The sequence below is a fragment of the Neophocaena asiaeorientalis genome, unplaced genomic scaffold (assembly GCF_003031525.2).
Source record: "Neophocaena asiaeorientalis asiaeorientalis breed wild unplaced genomic scaffold, Neophocaena_asiaeorientalis_V1.1 scaffold597, whole genome shotgun sequence".
NCBI lineage: Eukaryota > Metazoa > Chordata > Mammalia > Artiodactyla > Phocoenidae > Neophocaena > Neophocaena asiaeorientalis.
This window is the reverse complement of record NW_020172664.1, coordinates 676,337-700,270: the sequence shown is the minus strand read 5'-3', so window position 1 is coordinate 700,270 and position 23,934 is coordinate 676,337. Positions and strand designations below refer to the sequence as shown.

At 38.4% G+C, this 23,934-nt stretch overlaps 1 protein-coding gene across 2 annotated transcripts in view; it reads right to left on the bottom strand.

Annotated features, from left to right (window-relative positions):
- The window catches only part of LOC112396025 (protein FRA10AC1), a 39,455-nt gene extending 18,231 nt beyond the window's left edge, over positions 1-21,224 (bottom strand). The window contains exons 1-9 of one of the 2 annotated variants that reach the window (XM_024739496.1): positions 21,140-21,224; positions 20,834-20,903; positions 19,202-19,278; positions 17,786-17,881; positions 17,628-17,673; positions 14,003-14,079; positions 12,868-12,951; positions 12,192-12,276; positions 251-296 (exon numbers count right to left, since the gene is read on the bottom strand). In XM_024739496.1, the coding sequence (XP_024595264.1) occupies positions 251-296; positions 12,192-12,276; positions 12,868-12,951; positions 14,003-14,079; positions 17,628-17,673; positions 17,786-17,881; positions 19,202-19,278 (511 nt within the window). In that variant the 5' untranslated portion in view covers positions 20,834-20,903; positions 21,140-21,224. Of the gene's footprint in view, positions 1-250; positions 297-12,191; positions 12,277-12,867; positions 12,952-14,002; positions 14,080-17,627; positions 17,674-17,785; positions 17,882-19,201; positions 19,279-20,833; positions 20,904-21,008 lie in introns of both variants that reach the window. The other variant, XM_024739495.1, reaches the window with a different exon arrangement.
- Positions 21,225-23,934: the final 2,710 nt, after the last annotated feature.

Sequence of the window (23,934 nt, the reverse complement as noted above, 5' to 3'; positions counted from 1 at the left end):
ACTCTTTGAACATTTTCTACTTATCCGCAATTGAATATCCTAGAAGCAAAAATTCTAAACGTAAAAACCATTAAAGCATTATATTCTGAACTTTGTTAGCAATATATCATTAATACACCTTCTCTAATTTTACTTTGTATTTTGTAGATAATCACTTATTGTATACATTAGGAATAATCTTACCCAGTGACTTCAATAATATAACAAAATAACCTTATCCTATTAAAAACTAAAATAAAAAAAGAATTACCTTTCCCTGAAATTACTTCTTTTTCTACTCGCCACCTAAATCCAAACTGACAAGAAAAAAAAAATACATTTATGCCAGAGTAAATTTAAACAATATTTAAATTGTAGATAAACCTTATCATGGAGCCAACAATTAACATAATGACACTTACTAATCTAAAAAGTAAACCTAACTCCCCTCATGATAGTTTTTTCTCTCCTTATAGGATTCTAGGTATTTAAAAGTACATCTGAACAATTACCAACTTCTCTGTTAAGGAACAATCCTCTTTACTTTTTAAAACAGTTTATTTATTCATTTTTGGCTGTGTTGGGTCTTCATTGCTGTGTACGGGCTTTCTCTAGTTGCTGCGAGCGGGGCCTACTCTTCATTGCGGTGCACAGGCTTCTCATTGCAGTGGCTTCTCTTGTTGCAGAGCATAGGCTATAGGTGCATGGGCTTCAGTAGTTGTGGCGTGTGGGCTCAGTAGTTGTGGCACACAGGCTTAGCTGCTCCGTGGCATGTGGGATCTTCCTGGCCCCGGGCTTGAACCTGTGTCCCCTGCATTGGCAGGTGGATTCTTAACCACTGCGCCACCAGGGAAGTCCGATCCTCTTTACTTTTAGACTTCTTATTAAAAGTTATAGGTGCCAGGCACAAGGTATGTAAATTAACAAAAAATATATACTGTTCTATGACACTGACAGAAAAAAAAGAAGTTCTAGTACAATAAAGAAGCAGTATACTATGAGAGTACAGTCTTTGGAGTCAGATTGTTTGGGTTTATGTCTTAGCTCCATCGCTTCACAGCTATGTAATACTGGACAAGTTATTTAATCTATTTGTGGCTCAGTTGCCTCATACAGAGATAACACAAGTACTACTGCTTTGGGTTAAGACGTTTAAATGGAATAATACATATACAATACTTATAATAGTATCTGGTGTATAGTACACCAGGGGTTAGCAGATAATGGTCTACAGGCCTGCTGCCTATTTTTATAAATAAAGTTTTAATGGAACACAACCACAACCATTCATTGGTATATAGCTCTTTTCCCACTACAACAGAATAGTAATGAACAGGAAAGAGCGATGATACCAGTCTGGAGCCCTAAAGTGGAAAGTTGTTAAATTTCCCTCCAGATTCCTAAACATAACTTTATAGTTGACCCTTGAACATGGGGTTTAGGGGCACTGACCACTACGCAGTTGAAAATCTGAGCATAAATTTACACTTAGCCCTCCAAATCCAGGGTTCCACATCTGCAAACTGAACCAACACAGACTGTGTAGTACTATAGTACGTATTTAGTGAAAGAATCCACACAGTTCAAACCCATGTTGTTCAAGGGTCAACTGTTATTTGCTTTTTGGCTAAAAATGATACAGTGTTAAAATGTTTTCTCCACTATCTTTAAGACTCACATTCATATGCTAAATTACTATTTTAGTAAACAGTTTAGTTTTCTATTCAATTTACCATATAGTTAAAAGCTCAGCTCTAGAATCATGCTGACCCAATGCAAGCTCTATCATTTATTAACTAGCTGTGAGGTTGGGAATGTTACTTAATTTCTCAGTCTATTTCCTTTCTATGAGTAAAATCCTAATCTCATAGGTTGTTGTAATTAAGGAAGATAATTCAGATGAAGCGTTCAATGCCTGGTTAACTTTGCTTATTTTTATTTTATTTTTTAATCATCTATTATTTGAATTAGGCAATTCTGTATTTTAAACACAAATGAGGGCTTGAAATATTTCAAAATATTCTAACTGAAAATAAAATAAAATCCCCCAGTCTAGGAAAAAAAGAAATAAAAAATTGAAAATAACTCTGTATTTAATTCTATTTTTAAGCCCATACATCTGTGGTGCTTAGCCTCCTTTTCTTCTCACTCTACCCTCTAGAACAAGGAGGTCACACATGCAAGCAATAAGAGAGAAGTATCCTGACTTCCTGACAACACAAAGTTCCATGACCATCCACCTGGACTTTTATGGGAAAGGAAAACAAACTTGTAGTTCATTTAAGCCACTGTTACTTGGAACTGCTTGCTGGTCCCTGTAGCTGAATCTTACCCTAACTGATACAATGATCCAACCAAATTCTCAATGATGAAAGGGAAAAAACAACAAAGAAGGAAACAGGGGTGTGAAACAAAGGCTGGAATTCACTAAAAATGCCCTAAGTATCTACTATATATATTAGGCACTTAGCTAGGAGCTTGTTAATTAAAAATGAATAAAACACTGCCTTTGTGTAAGTAAAACTATGAGAAAATGCATAGTAGCAAGAAAGTCAACAGCATTACTCTTTCTCCAAAATACTATGCCAAAAAAAACAATCATTATCTTTGCCAAGAAGATCCCCCTGGTATGTGTGGAGCAAGATATGGGCAATCTCTCTACCTTTCCCTCAATTTTGCCGTGAACTTAAAACTGCTCTAAAAAACAGCCTTAAGAAAAAAGATGTCCCTCTCTCCATATTTCCTATTTCTCTAGGATCTATACTCAAAACCTGCAAGTCATATGTGATTTCTTACTTGCACTTACCCTGGTATCTAACTAACTCATCATGTTCTAATAGAAAAACACAACTTGTTTCAAGATTATGCACTTTATTTATTTAAATTATTTATTATTATTTTTTTGGCTGCATGGGGTCTTTGCTGCTGCACGCGGGCTTCTCTAGTTGTGTCGAGTGGGGGCTACTCTTCATTGCGGTGCACAGGCTTCTCACTGCGGTGGCTTCTCTTGCTGCGGAACACGGGCTCTAGGTGCGCGGGATTCAGTAGTTGTGGCTCATGGGTTCAGTAGCTCCGTGGCATGTGGGATCTTCCCGGACCAGGGATTGAACCCATGTCCCCTGCACTGGCAGGCGGACTCTAACCACTGCGCCACCAGGGAAGTCCCTATGCACTATAAAGTATGATTTCCAGTAATATACTGTGTTTTTATAAATGGGGAATGAGCCTGTGCTCCGCAACGGGAGAGGCCACAACAGTTAGAGGCCTGTGTACCACAAAAACAAAAATGAAAACAAAATAAATGGGGAATACAAATATTTATTTATTTATATCCACTTTCTTCCCTCAACTATAGTTATTTTTTGAGGGCAGACACCATGCTTTAACCCACAGCACCCAGCCCAGTCCTCTATAAATACTGGAAGACAATCAACAAATGAACCAGGGTTGAAAAAGTTTTGTTATGTGCTCCTTGAAAGACTTATACTTCACCCTCAACTTGCAGTATAATACCTTCAAGTAACTCCAACTGCTGTGATGCTTTTTGGATTCAATATGGTCAATAACTATTAGAGATGAGAGCTAGTTTACAAGAAACTGAGGAAGTTCTGGGGATACACCAAGTGCTGGGGTTTGTAAACGGGGTTATAAAAATGCACACTACTACTATCTATAAGAATATTGTGAAGCAACCCACATGTTAAAGGCACTAGTGAAAAATTATTAAACCAATTATGGTTCTGAGATTTAACTATTAAAATGAAAAGAAATCCTTCGGATAAACAAATCTAAGATAGCTTTTTAGGGACTTCCCTGGTGGCGCAGTGGTTAAGAATCCGCCTGCTGATGCAAGGGACACAGGTTGGAGGCCTGGTCCAGGAAGATCCCACAGAGCAACTAAGCCCATGTGCACAACTACTGAGCCTGAGCTCTAGAGCCCGAGAGCCACAACTACTGAAGCCCACGCACCTAGAGCCTGTGCTCCGCAACAAGAGAAGCCACTGCAAGGAGAAGCCCACACACCGCAACGAAGAGTAGCTCCCACTCACCCCAACTAGAGAAAGCCTGTGAGCAGTAACGAAGACCCAACACAGCCAAAAATAAATTAATTTTTTTTTTAAAAAACTTTTAAAATAGGTTGTCTTTCTTAATACAATACAGATGTACACTATCCAAAACATACAGATTTATGCAACATTCCTTCCCCTCCCATTTCAAACTGAGCTCATTTGTTTCTGGGTCAATTTATCTATCAGTAGGTAAAAATGTGAAAAATGAGATAGGAATAAAAATCATCCTAGAGGAGGCGATCAAAATGGCAGAGAGACATGGAGCTCACCTCCTCCCACAAATACAACAAAAATACATCTACTCGTAGAACAATTCTCAGAGAATACCTACTGAAAGCTTGAAGATCCTATACAACCAGAGCTGAAAGAAAGATCCCCACATAACTGGGGAAGACAAAGGGAACAGGGAGAAGAAGAGGAATTGGGATGAGACCTACGCCCCTGGTAGGGAGCTGTGAAAAAGGAAAGGTCCCCTCACCCTGGGAACCTCCTTCACCAGCTGGGAGGTCTGCTGGGACAGATAGGGAGCTTCAGAGGCTCGAGAGAAGAGCATGGGAGCTGGTCTGCAGCCCTGCAGGGTAAAGAAAGACCAGTATAGATGGTCCCCGCCATGTCGCTGCACTTCCTAGCCAGAGACACGTGCCTGAAGTGCACAGCAACTGGGTAGTGAAACTTGGGCTTCAGTGGACAGACTTGGGAAGAGGACTTGGCTTGGCTGCGTGAAGACAGCCTGAAGGGCCAGGAGTGTGGCTTGGGCCAAAACTGGGGGTGTGCACAGGACAGAGAGTGGTTCTGCCACAGCAGGCTCATTATCAGCATGCTTGCAATGGGGCATAGCTCCGGCCACTGCGGGTTTTGCAAACTCTGTGGGTGCGCGCAGGCGGAGGCAGGGCTGAAGTCTGAGCCAGTGACCGGAGCTCCCACAGTGCACACACCTTCAGGAGGTTTTCCATCAGTGGCTTTGTAAGCATGCATACGTGCCTAAGGGACCTCCAAGCCCATTACCAGTGCTCCCACAGAGGAACCAGCCACTGAAGGCAGGGCCAACAACACTGATCTTTGTGGGTGCATGCACCAGGTGGCAGGCAGCATCACAGTTGCACGTCCCAGTGGACAGCTCCTGGGGAAGAATACACAGTAGCTCCTTTCCCAGAGAGAGTGCTCCAGTCCCACCTACCTCACACTGCAGCTTAGAACCTGACCTGGGTGGGGGCTTCTACTCCTACAACTGGGAAGCAGACCCTGCCCCTGACAGGGCTGTGACAACCACAGAGCAAAGAGGAGGCCCTACTCAACATCCAGTGCAGGCTCTGATCACAACACCACCAAACACACTGCCATCAAGGGGACAAAGGCCAACACACCCTGAGAAAAGATATGGCAAGAATCCTACCAAAAACAACCCTTGCACCAAGAATACTGGATTCCCACAGTCTACACAGGGTCGCTCTGACATAAAAACAGCCACAGTAGATAACTGTTTCTCCTAAATTCATAGTCAAAGAAATATAAGTAAAATGAAAAAACAAAGGAACTATTTCCAATTAAAAGAACAAGAGAAATCCCCTGAAAGAACAATGAAACAGACTTCTCCAGTCTACCCGACCCCAAGCTCAAAAAGGAGGTAATAAAAATGCTGAAGGAATTAAGAAAGACTATTGATAGAAATGCAGATCACCATAACAAGGAACTAGAAACTATAAAGAGGAGTCAATCAAAATTAGACAACCCAACTGCCAAGATGAAAACCAAGCTAAAGGAAATAAATAGCAAACTAAATAAGGTAGAAGAATGAATAAGTGATCTGGAAGACAGAATAATGGAAATCACCCAATCAGAACAGCAGACAGGGGGCTTCCCTGGTGGCGCAGTGGTTGAGAGTCCGCCTGCCGATGGAGGGGACACGGGTTCGTGCCCCGGTCCGGGAGGATCCCACATGCCGCGGAGCGGCTGGGCCCGTGAGCCATGGCCGCTGAGCCTGTGCGTCCGGAGCCTGTGCTCCACAGCGGGAGAGGCCACAACAGTGAGAGGCCCTCGTACCGCAAAAAAAAAAAAAAAAAGAACAGCAGACAGAAAGACAAATGAAAGAAAAAAATGAAAGCAACATATGAGATTATGGGATAATATAAAGCATGCCAATCTATGCATAAAAGGAATCCCAGAAGAAGAAAGAGGAAAGAGAATCAAAAATTTATTCAAAGGAATTATGGCTGAAAACTTCCCAAACCTAAAGAAGGAAACAGATATCCAGACACAGGAAGAACAGAGAGTCCCAAACGGACCTACTCCAAGATATCATAATGAAAATGGCAAAAGTTAGAGAGGATTCTAAAGGCAGCAAGATAAAAACAAAGAGTCAGTTAAAAGGGAACCGCCATAAGGGTATCAGCTGATTTCTCTACAGAAACTGTGCATGCCAGAAGGGAGTGGCAAGATACATTTAAAGTCCTGAAAGGGAAAAACCTGTAACCTATGATACCCTACTCAGCAAGATTATCATTAAGCATGGAAGGAGAGAGAAAGAATTTCTCCAAGAAAAAAATAAGAATACAGCAACACTAAACCTACTCTAAAAGAAATACTGAAAGGTGTTCTCTAAATAGAAAAGAAGCAGGAATCTATAAGAAATGGAAAATCACAATAGGAAAAGTAAATATATAAAAAGATTGAAGACTACTTAAATTAGGCAGTACATAGATTAAAGAAATAATCAAAAAATTCCGTGAAAGCGATTATAATCACAATGAACAGCAAAAAAATAAACATGAAGATGAGAAACAGGACATCGAAACTACAAAATGTGGAGATGGGGAGTAAGAAAATGTAGATCTTTTAGAAAGTGTTTGAGCTGTTATGACCACCAGTCTAAAGCAAGTAGATAGAGTTATGGGTTAACATACTTGAAAATCAGGGTAAACACAAATCAAAAACATACAACAGATTCACAAAAACCAAAATGAAAGGAACTCAAGCGTAATACAAAAGAAAACCATCAAAGCACAAAAGGAAAAACAAAAAGAAGGAACAAAGAATACAAAATCAACAGGAAAACAAGGTTTAAAATGGCAATAAATACACTTACCAATAATTACTTTAAGTGTCAATGGACTAAAAACATCAATCAAAGGACACAGAGTGGCAGATTGGATAATAAAACAAGAACCTATAATATGCTGCCTACAGGAGACGCACTTTAGGGCTAAAGACACATATAGATTGAAAGTGAGGAGATGGAAAAAGATATTTCATGCAAATGGAAATGACTAGAAAGCGAGGGTAGCAATACTCATACCAGACTTTAAAACAAAGGCCATAAAGAAAGACGAAGAAGGACACTATATAATGGTAAAAGGATCAATACAAGAAGAGGATATCACACTGGTTAACATATACACACACAATACAGGAGCACCTAGATACATGAAACAAATACTAACAGACATAAAGGGAGAAACTGATGGGAATACAATAATAGTAGGAGACTTTTAACACCTCACTCACATCAATGGACAGATCTTCCAGACAGAACAGCAATAAGGCAACAGAGATCCCAAATGACACAATAGAACAGTTAGACTGAATTGAAATCTACAGGATACTACATCCAAATAAAGCAGAAAACACATACTTTTCAAGCACACATGGAACATTCTTTAAGATAGACCACATACTAGGACACAAAACAAGGCTCAACAAATTTAAGAGGATAGAAATTATTTCAAGCATCTTTTCTGACCACAACCACATGAAACTAGAAATCAAAGAGAAACGAGGGAAAAAACTATTACATGAAGACTAAACAACATGCTACTAAAAACCAATGGGGTCAACAATGAAATCAAAGAGGAAATAAAAAATATCTCGGGACAACAACAATGAAAACACAACCATACAAAATCTATGGGATGCAGCAAAAGCAGTCCTTAGAGGGAAGTTCATGGCGATACAGGCCTTCCTCAAGAAACAAGAAAATTCACAAATAAACAACCTAACCTACCACCTAAAAGAACTAGAAAAAGAAGAGCAAATAAAACCTGAAGTCATCAGAATGAAGGAAATAATAAAGATCAGAGAAGAAATAAATAAAATAAAGATTAAAAAACAACAGAAAAATCAATAATAGCAAGAGCTGGTTTTTTGAACAGATAAACAAAATGAACAAACTTCTGGCCAGGCTCACCAAGAAGAAAAGAGAGAGGACCCAGATAAATAAAATAAGAAATGAAAGGGAGAAATAATAACTGACACTACAGAAATACAAAAAATCATAAGATATTATGAACAGTTATATGCCAACAAAATGGACTACCTAGGAGAAACGGACAAGTTTCTAGAAATAGCCTGTAAAAACAGAATCAAAAAGAAACAGATGATTTGAACAGATCTATCACTAGAAGTGAAATAAAATCTGTAATTTAAAAAAATTCCCTGCAAACAGAAGTCCAGGACTGGATGGCTTCATTGGGGAATTGCACCAAACATAGTGAGAAGAACTCATACTGATCCTTCTCAAACTCTCCCAAACGACTGAAGAGGAGGGAACACTCCCAAAGCCATCCTATGAAGCCACCATCACCCTGACACCAAAACCAGACAGAGACACTAACAAAAAAGAAAATTACAGGACAATATCTTTGATGAATATAGATGCAAAAATCCTCAACAAATATTAGCAAACCGAATCCAACAACCCATAAGAAGGATCATACACCATAATTAAGTTGGGTTCATTCCAGGGTCACACGAATAGTTCAACATATGCAAATCAATCAATCTGATATATCACATCAACAAAAGACAAAAACCACATGATCATCTCAATAGATAAAAAGCCTTTGGTACAATTCAATATCCATTCATGATTAAAATCTCTCACCAAAGTTGGTATAGAGGGAACATATCTCAACATAATAAAAGCCATTTGTGACAAACACATAGCCAACATAATACTAAATGGTGAAAAGCTGAAAGCCTTCCTGCTAAAATCTGGACCAAGTCAAGGATGTCCACTCTCACCATTTCTACTCAACATAGTACTGGAAGTCCTAGCCACAGCGGTCAGATGAGAAAAATAAAAGGTATCCAAAATGGAAGGGAAAAGGTAAAATTGTCATTATGTGCAGATGACATGATACCCTATATAGAAAACCCTAAAGATTCTGCACAAAAACTACTAAAACTGATATATGAATTCAGCAAGGTAGCAGAATACAACATTAATATACAGAAATCTGCTGTATTTCTTCATACTAACAATGAAATACCAGAAAGAGAAAGTAAAATAAATTCCCATTTAAAATCGCATCCAAAAAAAAAGAAAAATATCTAGGAATAAACCTAATCAAGGAGGTGAAAGACTTATATGCTGAGAACTATAAAACACTGATAAAGGAAACAGAAGATGATTCAATGAAATTGGAGGATAGACCATGCTCTTGCACTGGAAGACTTAATATAGTTAAAATGGCCATACCACCGAAAGCAATCTACAGATTAATGTGATCCATATCAAATAACCCATGACATTTTTCACAGAACTAGAATAAATAATCCTTAAATTTATATGTAATCACAAAAGACCCAGAATTGCTAAAGTAATCCTGAGGGAAAAGGACAAAGCTGGAGGCATAACCCTTCCAGACTTCAGACAATACTATAAAGCCACAGCAATCAAAACTGCATGGTTCTGGCACAAAACAGACATACAGATCAATGGAATAGAATAGAGCGCCCAGAGATAAACCCACACACCACGGTCAATTAATCTTCGACAAAGGAGGCAAAAATATACAATGGAGAAAAGACAGTCTCTTTAACAAGTGGTATTGGGAAAACTGGACAGCCACATGTAAATCAATGAAGTTAGAACACACACTCTAACACCATACACAAAAATAAACTAAAAATGGCTTAAAGACTTTAATATAAGACATGACACCATAAAACTCCTTGAAGAGAACATAGGCAAAACGTTCTCTGACATAAATCATAGCAATATTTTCTTACGTCAGTCTCACAAGGCAAAAGAAATAAAAGCAAAAATAAACAAATGGGACCTAATTAAACTTAAAAGCTTTTGCATAGCAAAGGAAACCATAAACAAAATGAAAAGACAACCTATGGAATGGGAGAAAATATTTGCAAATGATGAGACCAACAAAGGCTTAATTTCCAAAATATACAAACAGCTCACACAGCTCAATATAATAAAACCCAAAAAACTCAATCAAAAAATGGGCAGAAGACCTAAAGAGACGTTTCTCTAAAGTAGACATCCGGATGGCCAACAAGCATATGAAAAGATGCTCAACACTGCTAGTTATTAGAGAAATGCAAATCAAAACTACAGTGAGGTATCACCTCACACCAGTCAGAATGGCTATTATCAAAAAGTATACAAATAATAAATGCTGGAGAGGTTGTGGAGAAAAGGGAACCCTCCTACACTGTTGTTGGGAATGTAAATTGGTGCAGTCACTGTGGAAAAACAGTATGGAGTATGGAGGTTCCTTAAAAAACTAAAAATAAAGTTACTGTATGATCCAGCAATCCCACTCCTGGGCATGTATCTGGAAAAGACGAAAACTCTAATTCAAAAAGATACACACACCCCCAACGTTCATAGCAGCACTATTTACAATAGCCAAGACATGGAAGCAACCTAAGTGTCCATCGACAGATGAATGGATAAAAAAGATGTGGTATATATATACAATGGACTATTATTTAGCCATAAAAAAGAATGAAATAATGCCATTTGCAGCAACATGGATGGACCCAGAAATGATCATACTAAGTAAAACAGACAGAGAAAGACAAGTATATGATATCACTTATAGGTGGATATCTAAAAATAGTACAAATGAACTTATTTATAAAACAGAAACAGACTCACAGACACAGAAAACAAATGTATGGTTACCAAAGGGGAATATGGGGGGAGGGATAAATTATGAGTATGAGATTACAAATACACACTACCATATATAATATAAACAACAAGGATTTACTGGATAGCACAGGGAACTATATTTAATATCTTGTAATAACCTATGATGGAAAAGCATCGAGAAAAAGGAAAAAATATATATAACCAAATCACTTTGCTATACACCTGAAACACAATATTGTAAATCAACTCTACTTCTATTTTTAAAAAATCACTTTAACATTAACTAAAATAGGACTTCCCTGGTGGCGCAGTGGTTAAGAATCCGCCTGCCAATGCAGGAGACATGGGTTCGATCCCTAGTCCAGGAAGATGCCACATGCTGCAGAGCAACTAAGCCCGTGCACCACAACTACCAAGCCTGCGCTCTACAGCCCGTGTGCCACAACTACTGAGCCCACATGCCACAACTACTGAAGCCCGCGCGCCCTAGAGCTTGCGCACCACAACTACTGAGCCCACACACTGTAACTACTGAAGCCCATGTGCTCTAGGGCCCATGTGCCGCAACTACTGAGCATGCGTGCTGCAACTACTGAAGCCCGTGCGCCTAGAGCCCATGCTCTGCGACAAGAGAAGCCACCACAATGAGAGGCCTGTGCACTGCAACGAAGAGTAGCCCCCGCTCGCCACAACTAGAGAAAGCCTGCATGCAGCAACGAAGACCCAATGCAGCCAAAAATAAATAAAATTAATTAAAAAAAAAATTAAAGTAAGATGTAAAGCGGGAAGGGAAATTTGCCATTACTAATTGGCACTGATAAGAGCTATTTTTACTAGAATAGATATTTACATAACAGAAGATGTGCATCTGCCTCTTTATATGGTAATCCATTTGAAAAAAAAAGCCTATCAATTTCAAACATCATTTGTGAAAGAAGACATCATTCAAAGTGTCAAATCATAATCACTTGAGGCTCTGGATTAGAGTCAGGATAAAACAAGATTCAGTAGGCACCTGTGTTTCATTTTAGACTTTTCATGTCTCAGCTCACAAAGAGTCACCCTTGACTTCAGGGCCCTTTGTAAATTCCACAGCTATCGAGGTTAAATGGTCCAATTGATACTTCATAGATGGAGGACAACTTAGAATTGAATTAGCATCTTAAAAGAATACAGGGCACAATAGTATATTAACAAGTAATACTATACGTGAATAAGAACCTTCTTCTATAAATATCTGGAAGGCATACCTTATTTTCTTTGTATCTGGTGAGATCTGCTACGCAGTATTCCTTGAATAATTTATCATAGTATTTCTTTGCAAGTCTCTTCTCCCTAGATTCATTAAAAAAATATAAATCTTACATATTTAGAAATTCAACCATTGTTTGCTACTTGGAGGCAATGTCAAATAAATAACACATGATATAAACATTAATGTTTTAAAAGAGGTCATTACTTACATGTGCATAGAATATCTGAATATTAACTATTAATAGTGGGTCTCTAGGGAGGGAAGCTGGAAGACTAATAGTCAAAGATGAGAAGGAGACTGACCCTTCACTTTTTACCCTCTGTAATGTTTGAATTTTTAAAACCATTTTCAGGTTTTACGTTTTCCCAAAATATTTTTAAAATTTAAAAAGAAGCGTACTACTAGACAACAAATAATACTGTAAAAATTTTACAAATTATTTTTTAAAGACAAAGTCAAGCAATAAGAAGTCAGTTAAAATTGTTAAAAATTACCAAAAGAATCAAAACCAGATTCAATAATCTGAGGCACGGTTTTATGTTCTCGATTCAGAACTGTTCCATGCAGGGGCCAAATGCTTTGGACAGGTGACAAAACAAGAAAACACTCAGGGAGCAGGAGAGATAGGACTATAGCATTTGATGCATTATGTCTCACACGGGTACAATTACCAATTCATGTCCATTTCATCCTCCTCATTCCATAGGAATCTGTGATTTTCTCGTATAATATCCATGTCTATCTTGTCATTTTCCCTGAAATAAAACAATTTTAAATTCAATATGAAAACAAAATTAGTCAAACTTAAGTTAAACAGTGTGTGAGATTTTTGAGCACCTGAGTAAAAATAAGATACACAAAGATAGTTTTATATGTACGTATGTATGTATATTTATAAAAAGTATTTCAGTATTTTCAAAAGGCAGTTATAAAGAGTGCTGCTACAGAAACAAATGGATAAGGAATCCACCCATCTCTAGAGCTGGTTCAATTATATAAAGGGTGCTAAATTACCAAAACTAGGATGAGAAATCTGAATGAACACTAAATGGATAAGGAAGATGAATGAAAATAAGTTTCAGAATCTAAAATAAGTAACACCATCCTATTGTGATCTAATTTTAAAAATATATAAAAAATTTTTTCACACCTCATTTTACTACATCTTCCTAGGAAGACTGAGTAAGGAAGAGAACTGAAGGAGATGATCTTTCAAGATGATAACAGATTGGGGACAGAACAAGGGATTGTTGAGAAATACAGGCTAAATTCAGAGGAGAGTTAAGTTTGGGGCTGATGAGCTGGTATAAAGTTTTTTAGGGCACTATCAACTCGGAAAATCATTAAGTAAAGAGAAAAAAACCCACACAAAACCAAGAGGCTCTGACAGAAGAGCCTCAGATATAAGAAGGAATTTCATGTGTGGGAATTATTAGAGTGAGGTCTCTTGTTTGTCCTATCTTTTAAAAAGCAATCCCAAACCTGAGGTCTAAAGAGTTCATTATTTCAAAGATCCTTGTGGGGGGAAAAAAAAAAAAAATCACTGCATAATCAGGCATGTGAGTATTCCTCACACAATCCTGTTATTGCCAGAATCAGCAGGCTGCCTGAGGCCTGTTGCCAGAGAAATGGGGGTCATGATGAGTTGCTTAGCTAGAAGCTTCGAATGGCCTCTCCACCTTATAACAAAAAAACTGGAATGGAAAGCAGGAGAACATGACAGAATCAGAAGATATAGTAGCTGTGAGTCTTCAAAGATACCCATACCTACCTCCCATTATGTAAAATAAACTTTATGACACTTACCCCAATCGCCTGAAGTCTTCTTTTTTGCCACCATAGTATAAAATATAGTCATTTACAAACTTTGTATGCCTTTGATACTGAAATGCAAAAAATTAAGGATTTTATTTGTTCAGTAGTTGGGTATCAATGACATATTAGTGAGTAGGGAAAAAAACATAGTATGAGTCTATTTAGTTTTTTAAAAATATACAAATATATACTATACATGCTTATAAATTAAAAAAAGGGTAAATATTAAACTGTTAAGAGTGAACACGGTACAGTAGAGGGGCTTTCACTTCCTACTGAATACTCTATATTTTTGAACATTTTCAAGCAATAACTCTGGAGAGAAGGACAGCTTCCTATATACAGCCTCACACCACCACTCATTTTATAGTTTCAAATTATAGTTTCCTATAACTATATATTATAGTTATTCCTATAACTATAAATTATAGCTTCCTGTAACTATAACAAATTATAGTTTCCAAAGTTAAAGGTGAGTAGAATTTTTCTTCATTATAAAATATAATTTAGCTACTTCAGTAACAATAAAGCCTCCAAAATAGAAGATGTAACTTTTATTATATTAAATCCTAACATGAGGCTTTCAAAAAGAAGTAAATATACGAGATCACATGTTATTTTTTATACTCTTTTAATATTCAATGAAGCTACAGTCATGTTTTCAGTGCAATACAACAAGACACATGAGCATTGTACTTGTTTTAAAAAGCTCCATGGTACTCTCTCTAGAGCTGAACACACATAACGGAACTGACATAATATTGTCTGTGACTACAGCCTATTATATTAAAGACAAACAGTTATTTAATTGATCACAATGTGTTCCAGCAGAATAGCGAATCAAAACATAATTCTGAAACGAGCAAGAAAGCAATTAACATTTCAGAAAAGAAAAAAGAGAAAAGCCAGATACCCAGAGATCTGGATTCTAGCTCTTGGTCTACCACAAACTGGTCATGTGACACTGGCAAGTCACTTAAATCTTTCAAGAGCTCAAGTCAGCAGACTTTTCCTGTAAATAGTAAATATGCAGGCCATATGGTCTCTGTTAAAACTACTCGACTCTGCCACTTTAGCATGGAAGTAGGCACAGATAACACCTAAATGAATGAGCACAGGTGTGTTCCAATAAAACTTTTATTTACAAAAGCAGATGGTAGGTGGGACTTTGCTTCCTGGAAGATGGAGCAAAGATGTACAGCTGATCCCTGAACAGGGTGGATAGAACACCCACCCTCCTCATTGTCCAAAACCTGCACATCATGTATAATCAGCCCTCTGCATCTGTAGATTCAACCAACTGCAGATCGTTAGTACTACAGTAAAATAAATACCCATATTTACACAAGTAATATAGTAAAATAAAAATCCTTGTATAAGTGGACCCTCACAGTTCAAACCCTGTTTTGTTCAAGGGTCAACTGCACTTCTCCCTATTCCTCCCACTGAGAACTAAAAACCTTGGAAATTATATATAAAACAAACATAAGAAGACTCTGAAAGGTAGAGAGAAGAAGGCAGACCAGCTACGGACCTCAGGACCCATGGTATGACATGGTGCTGAGTTCCCCAGGTTTTCTTTTTGCTTAATGAATGCCAGACTTGGAGGTGAAGAAGCTGGATAGCTGGAAATACCAACAAGCACAGACAAAAGAAGTGCCAACAAAAGTCTGTTCCCTGTAACAAAATAATCAGGAGAGAGGCAGCCTAACAGGAAAGATAACTTTTAGGCAGTAACTACTCTATTCCAGCCAAACACTCCAGAAAATCTATGGCCCCACCTCCAGCCATGCAAGAAAAGGGGATCTAGACTTTCACCCTCACCAGGCTGTAACTAGATGCCCCAACATCCCCAACTGAGTGGTGTGATAGAAGGAGGAGCAGATGTTGAAATGCTAAAGGAGCAGTGGCAGATGAGATCCATGGGAAAGCTAAGCTATTGGGTTAGGAGATAAGAGGAATAAATAAATTGGTGACAAGAGAACTTCTATAACTTAAAGAAAAGGATCAGGAACAATAAAGTGAAAGTGGTGACTACAGGATAGTGGGTATAATCTAATTGACGTCGTCTCCTTCTCCTTATCCTGACCGCAGTAATAAATACCCAGAAATACTTTCACTCTCCAATATTCCCAACAGTAATATGGATGGCCAGTGGTAGCAGCTTGTGTAATAAGCCACAGTCTTACCAAAAAGTTGAGCTGAGAGATGGCTATCACAGGGAAACAAGGTATAACTTAAAGACAGCCCCAATTCATGCCTGAAAGCTGAAGCCACAGTAGGCCTGAGACAGTCCACAAACAGACCTATTTTTTTTTTCATTTTTATTTTTTCTAACATCTTTATTGGAATATAATTGCTTTACAATGCTGTGTTAGTTTCTCCCGTATAACAAAGTGAATAAGCTATATGTATACATATATCCCCATATCTCTTCCCTCTTGCGTCTCCCTCCCGCCCTCCCTATCCCACTCCTCTAGGTGGTCACAAAGCCCCGAGCTGATCTCCCTGGGCTGAGGCTGCTTCCCACTAGCTACCTATTTTACACTTGGTAGTGTATATATGTCCATGACACTCTCTCACATCGTTCCAGCTTACCCTTCCCCCTCCTTGTGTCCTCAAGTCCATTCTCTAGTCTGTGTCTTTATTCCTGTCCTGCCCCTACATTCATCAGAACCTTTTTTTTTAGATTCCATATATATGTGTTAGCATACAGTATTTTTCTCTTTCTTACTTCACTCTGTATGACAGACTCTAGGTCCATCCACCTCACTATAAATAACTCAATTTCATTTCTTTTTATGGCTGAGTAATATTCCATTGTATATATAGGCCACATCTTCTTTATCCATTCATCTGTCAATGGACACTTAGGTTGCTTCCATGTCCTGGCTATTGTAAATAGTGCTGCAATGAACATTGTGGTACATGACTTTTTGAATTATGGTTTTCTCAGGGCATATGCCCAGTAGTGGGATTGCTGGGTCATATGGTAATTCTATTTTTAGTTTTTTACGGAACCTCCATGGTGGCTGTATTAATTTACATTCCCACCAACAGCGCAAGGGGGTTCCCTTTTCTCCACATCCTCTCTGGCATTGATTGTTTGTAGATTTTTTGATGATGGCCATTCTGACCAGTGTGAGGTGATACCTCACTGTGGTTTTGATTTGCATTTCTCCAATGATCAAACAGACCTATTATTAAACACAGTTTTACAAAGACATTAAATAGCCAAGAACCAGGTAGGAAAAAAGAGTAAGAGTTAAAATGAGACTGAAGATAATAGTATAAAAATGAGAAATATTGACAGCTTGACAAAAATAGATTGGAAAAAATATCTGCAAGTACATGGACTTTGTAAACCTATTTATAGAAGATTAGTAATATGTTTTTTATTATTTTTTGCCTCTAAATCTTTCTTATATATTAGTAAAAGAGAACTGTACTCAGAAGTATATATGGCAAAATTCCATATCAATAAACACTTATCTTTAAATATAAAATTTATGTCTATCTGACTTCACAAGATTTTATGAAATAAAATAGATTTAAAAAGTTGTATTAGAAAAAAAAAGTTGTATTAGTCACAAAATCTAGAAATATAAAAGGATACAGCATCCATAGCTATGAGATGAAACCTTCTATTTCTTGCTTCTTCCCTGTTAAGAAAAATTTTATTTCAAGCAAATTCAAATGTCTATATTTAATTAATATAATCAAATCACCAACATCTCAAACCAAAAAAAAGTAATGTACATTGAAGTACCATACCTATCCAGCAATTCTGCTGCAACTTGCTTATGGACCACCTTTCCATGTTTTTCTTTCTGAAATGGCTTTTTGAGCAGTAAATCATCTTCAACTGTCCTGGTTTGTTAAGAAGAAAAATTATTAGAAGAGTTCATTTTTCTCAGAGTGTTTCCTATTTCTTTATTATTTTCATAATTGGAACATGTTTTAAAGAATTCAACTCTTAAAGACTCACTGATCTTCAATGAGATATTTTACATCTCCTTTAACAGCTTAATTAATATCTTGACTTTATTTAATACCTATAAAATGGAGAAGACGAGACTAACAAATGCATGGGTTCTGGTGTCACACCACCTGGGGTCCTTGGTTCAAATTTTGGCTCTGTCATTCATTATCTTAATCTTAAATTACTTAATCTTTTTGTGCCACAATTTCCTTGTTTGCAAAGTAGAGATAACAAAGCTTTCAGTAACTGATAACGGAAAAAGAAGGGCTGATTATAGATGATATAGACTTTAGGTGATCAGCCCTAGTTACTTAAATAGATATAATCCTAGAGCACACAAGACTATCCAACTAGATTGGCTCAAATTCTATTCTTACAAAGTAATATTTTTGAATGAAAAACCTTGAAAATGTAAAGCATTTTAATTTCATTACATAAAAATGTAATTTATTATATAATTATTTCTATTCTTTTGGTTATCCATGAAGACTGAGTACCCAACAAAAATGTTCAGCCCCAATTAGTATGCTTATATATTGTTTTCAGTGTCAAATAATAAACCAATTTTTATAAGTTTGGTTAATATGAATCAGTCAACCACTCCTAAGTTAATGGATAAAATCAAGTTTCTAAGCACCGAAGGCTGAAAACAATGCCCCTCCCTAAACACAGCTACTCCACCAAGATCTGGCCTCCTTTGTAAGGTTCAGGCTTTATCTGCTAAGAGTTCTTACCTCTTCCATTAAATAAAGACTTCCATGAACTCCTTCCTCTGGCCACTTAGTCTGCTCATTCACAAAATCCTAAGAATTGTGCTGCATCACAGTAACCTCACTTTGCAGTCAAGTACTAGCAAAGGGACAACCAACCAAGCCCCTTCTTAGCTATGACAGTTGCAAGCAGAGTCCTTGACAGTTGAATGAAAAATAGATGCAACAGAGAAATCTAAGAACTTTAACTGATTTCCGTTTTTTCCTTATGCTTCCCTTTCCATAAATCCCTTCACAGCACAAACATTACTTTCTTATCTTTTACATAACTGTTCTCAAATTTTTGAGTCAATTCATTACAGTTTAATAAACAAAAATTCATTCAGTAGAGCATCGCTGTCTTCACATGTAAACACAATGCCAAAACTTTAAATATTATTTATACCTCATCTCAATTTAGAAAGGATCGGAAGCAGAGATCAATAAAAAATTACTTACTTTTTTTTCCTTTTGCTAGATTCTCCACAGTGTTCATCATCACTAAAATCAGAGTCATAGCCTCCATGACCATGCATCTGTAAAGGAGTACAGTCAGTTACTTAGAACCTCAATTGCCCACAGTTCAGGAAACAGAATAGTTCAAAAATAAGTTATCTTTAAAAGCCACAATAGTTTTAAAGGATTGTGGTGGGCATATCAGGGGTTATCTAGCCATCTAAAACTTTCAATCACTTTGAAGTAACAAACTTACCCTTCAGAAAATGAATCAATGTTTTTCACTTTAATTACCAACAAGGGAGATTACTCTTTGACCTTTCCATGTAAAACCAGGTCTAGAAGCTGCCATGTCACTGCATACAAGGTTCAGCAATGCTTTACTTTTATTTGATTCAGAGTAATAATGGTTGCTGGTATTTATCAACTTTGTTCCAGACATTATGCTAGGTTCTTTACAAACACTGCTTCTAATTCTGCAAGTTAGGAACTATTACCTTCATTTTAGAGATAAAGAAATCAAGGACAAAGTTAAGTAAATCAATTATACAGAGCAAATACGTGGCTAAGCAGATCTACTTGATTCTTAAGCCCATGATCTCAACTACTACAAACTGACTCTCTGGAATATGCTAACATTTTGATTACTCTATTCCATTAGACTTAATAGATTTGTGAACAGTACAATCAACTGATAAAAATTTTCCTATCTTCTTTCAAGATTTCCTTTTTCTTTGAAACAGTTTCTTCAAGGTAAATCACTTTGTCCTTTGTTCTAGATAACTTTATCTTGTTTCTATTCATTTTTAAATCAAAATTCTTAGAAATACTGAAAGATCTCAATTGTCACTCAGTTGTGTTAGAAAGCAGCTCCTGGTTTCAGCATTACACAGAATTTGGGATATACATTGATGGCGGATGGGTGGATTATTTGACTCTATCTGCTAAATAAGGTGGCTACATCAAACAATCTTTAAATCCTATGAGTCTGTGATCTTCATAATTCCATTTTCAAACTTACGTGTATGGGTGCGTATCTCTCTTCCCTGCCCCACAGAATTCGAGAGAGGCGGGCCCTAGCCAAGGTTGAGGAGAAGGTTTAGGCCACTTTCAACTCTACTCTCACTAAGTCACACCTGGATCGCACACCTTTTTATCATGTCAACTCCTTGCTTCCGCTGTTTTATCACATCTGTTCAAACCATACCAGCCTCTCACATCGTCTTATGTCCTCACTTTCTTCACATTCTGATGGGGGACAACCACTGTGGGGAGCTTAGAGATAAGTTCTGGAGTCAGTCTGACAGAATGCAAACCCTGGCTCTGCACGTTTCATGTCTTTCTTTGGGCATGCTCCTTAACCTCTAGGAGCCTGTTTCCCCCTCCATAAAGGGAGGCTAATGAAAGAAAGTACCGGTCTCACAGAACTGGGCATTAAATGAGTTACCGCATATAAAGGGTTTTAGAACAACGTCTGGTACAGTACAACCCTCTCAATTTTAACTACTATTACCCTCATGATGTTCCTACACCCTGGGGCACCACCTCCTACCCTTGTTCCCCCCGTCTCGTTTTTTTCTCGTCCATCCCATACCCATCTGAATTCAGTAGTTGCATTAAAAAGTTCTCACTCACTTCAGGCTACGAATCAACTGACAAGAACCAAGAGAAATTCGAGAAGGGAGACGCGGGGTGTCTTCTGAATCTGCCATAAAAAAAAAAAAAAAAAAAAATCAACTAGTAGCACATGAGAAACAAGTTTCGAGATCTTTCTCCCCGACCCCAAGCACTCATGGCCTTTCTCACACACCCCTTCCCCTCCTCTGCCAAGTGCTCCCGCTGAGTCGTTGTTCCCTCCTCTGCCCGCGTCTGCAGCGACGACCCACGGCCTGAGCGAGCTGCTGCGGCACCAAACCCGTCGCTCCGGCTGCGTAGCCTCACCACAGTCACCGCCACTGCCAGAGCCACAACGGCCGCCGCCGCCGCCCGCTCCCCGCCTCTCCCTACGGGTCCCAGCTGGGCGCTGCTTCCGGTCCGGCTCGGCCGCGCGTCTCACTTAAATGACACCGTTCCCGGGCGCGCCGACTTTGAGTTACAGCCAAAACAGCCCCGGGAAACAAAGGCCGCGGGAGAACAGGGCCGGAAGGGAAGGTGGAGGCTCCCAGCTTTACCGAAGTCGCCTCGCTCGGTTTTTTCCTGGGCCTTCTTCCATTACCCTCTGGGAAGCCCAACATTTAATCTCGTGTGGCACAGCTCATACTAAGCCCACGCCCCTCGTTTGAAATTTTATTTCGTTTTAGAAAAAACCCTGCCTGGATATCACTTGCCGTCCTCTTTCTAGTAACCTTAGAAACGCCTCCTCGGAGCAACCTTTGGTGAGCGTCTCAGTCTCCGATCTGCCTCTCCTCCCTCTGCCCCACTCCTCCCAATAAAACAGTTCTCATAATTAGAACAGAAATAGCTTTCCATCGCTTCACCACCCACACAGTAGATGCCATTCCAAATGCAGTGCTGGTGGCAGAGGAGCTCATCGAAGATGCGAGGAGAGGCAATAGGAGCGATTTCACAGGGTCGCGAATCCTCTGCAGACAAGTGACTTGGCACAGGTGAAAAGAGATCCACAATAGTTACTAAAAAAAAAAAAAAAGGAAGAAAGAAAGAAAAGAAAAAGAAAGAAGGAAAGAAAAAAATGCAGGCAGGAAAAGTTAAATTATTTTAAGCTCTGCCGGGTTCTCCCTGTGTTTTACCTTTTCTAAATTAGGGTGCCCCATTCTGCTTTACAGCCTAGTTACTGGGTTCGTGTCGTGTCTCCCTCCGGCTGATGCTATTCATCTTTGCTTCCTCCTCGGTACCCAACACGGTTCCCTGGAAATCAAAAGCGCTAATTAAATATTTGTTGAATTGAACTGGCACGCCACTGACTTTCACAGCGTGCTCATTTTAGTGAAAACCTTAGCATGTAACATTCATTTTACATCTTTTGCACCAAACAGTAGATAACAATATATACCAGTTCAAGCCCTCCTTCTATCCCTGACAGTAAATTACAGATACAACCTGCTTTACCCAATGCAGTAAATATGATCTTTAAAAATCTGTAAGTTAAATTATTGTAAATTCAATTATTTCAAAATGCAATCAGATTAAACTTCAGTAAAAACGTTTATTAAAATATTTAAAGCAGTAGGAAGCCTCACGATTTAACATTATACTATATTGAATTATTTTGTCAAGCGGTTCCTTTTTTAGTAAATATCTAAAATATCTATTCTGTTCTTTTATTTATTATTGATAAAACCAAACACACTTGTACCTGGTATTCATTTCCTTTCTACCAATATGTGACCTTTAACAGCATTTTCTACCATTCTTAATATATTTTGTCTGTTGTTTCATTTTCCTCTTACAACAAGCCTGTGCTGCATGCAGTGTTATTAGCCCCATTTTGCACGTAAAAAATAGAAGCACAGAACTCAGAGCCACAGGCCTGGTGAGGGTCTAGAAACTGGGAATACTTGATTCTCTACAAGACCCTGTTTTCTCTCTGTGGCTCTCTCTCTGTCAAATTCTTTCTTTTTAAATTTACATATTTGTTTTTATTTTTGGCTGCATTGAGTCTTCGTTTGCTGCGTGCGGGCTTTCTCCAGTTGAGGCTAGCAGGGGCTACTCTTCCTTGCGGTGCACGGACTTCTCATTGCAGTGGCTTCTCTTGTTGCGGAGCACGGGCTCTAGGCACGTGGGCTTCAGTAGTTGTGGCACACGGGCTCAGTAGTTGTGGTTCGCGGGCTCAAGAGCGCAGGCTCAGTAGTTGTGGCGCACGGGCTTCGTTGCTCCGCGGCATGTGGGATCTTCCCGGGCAAGGGCTTGAACCCGTGTCCCCTGGCATTGGCAGGCAGATTCTTAACCACTGTGCCACCGGGAAGCCCCAAATTCTTTCTTTCTCTCTCTCTTTTTAACTCATCAACTGTGTAAGAAATAGCTTCTGGTTCTAACACTTTAAGAATTTCAGATCTGTTGCTACCAGATCATTCAGCCAAAGATCTGCATTTCTCCCTTTGAGGCAGCAGTTATTGAAAGAGAGAAAATAGAAAATATATGTTAGGGATAGATCACATGATCTGAACTAAGAACAATTAATACAGGATAGACAACCTACCTGATCAGGAAATATCAAGTTAGCAATTACAGCTCAACAACTATAAAAACTGCAAATACTTATTAGGGGCCTGCTCTGGACAGAGAACTGTCATAATCATCAGGGTTACAAATATCTAAAAGTCACTCCTTACTCTCAAAGGCTGACTAGTAAGAAAGAACGAATGTGTAGAAAAAAAACAATAAAATATTCTATCATATATGAAGTGCCTGGTAAATGGCATGAACCTATGGTTCCCAATCTATAAAATGTTCTATTTTAATGAATATGAAAATTTACATGGACACCAATGTTATATAACTCAAATAAAGCAACAAAACACTACGATAGATATGTGGTGGGGGTGAGGGAAGTTGGTCCCCACTCCACGCCATCACCCTCCTCTCACACACACACCCTTATTCCCTGCCACCCTTCCCCCCACCCCCAGAAAAAAAATGCTGCTCTGGGAAACAGCATAATAAAGAACTCCACTTCAAAATCAGCCTGACCCACAATCAAGTTAGGTCTCTGTCACTTACTAGCTAGGAGATCATGGGCACGATTTTAATTGAGTAAGTCTTTATTTCCTCAACTATAA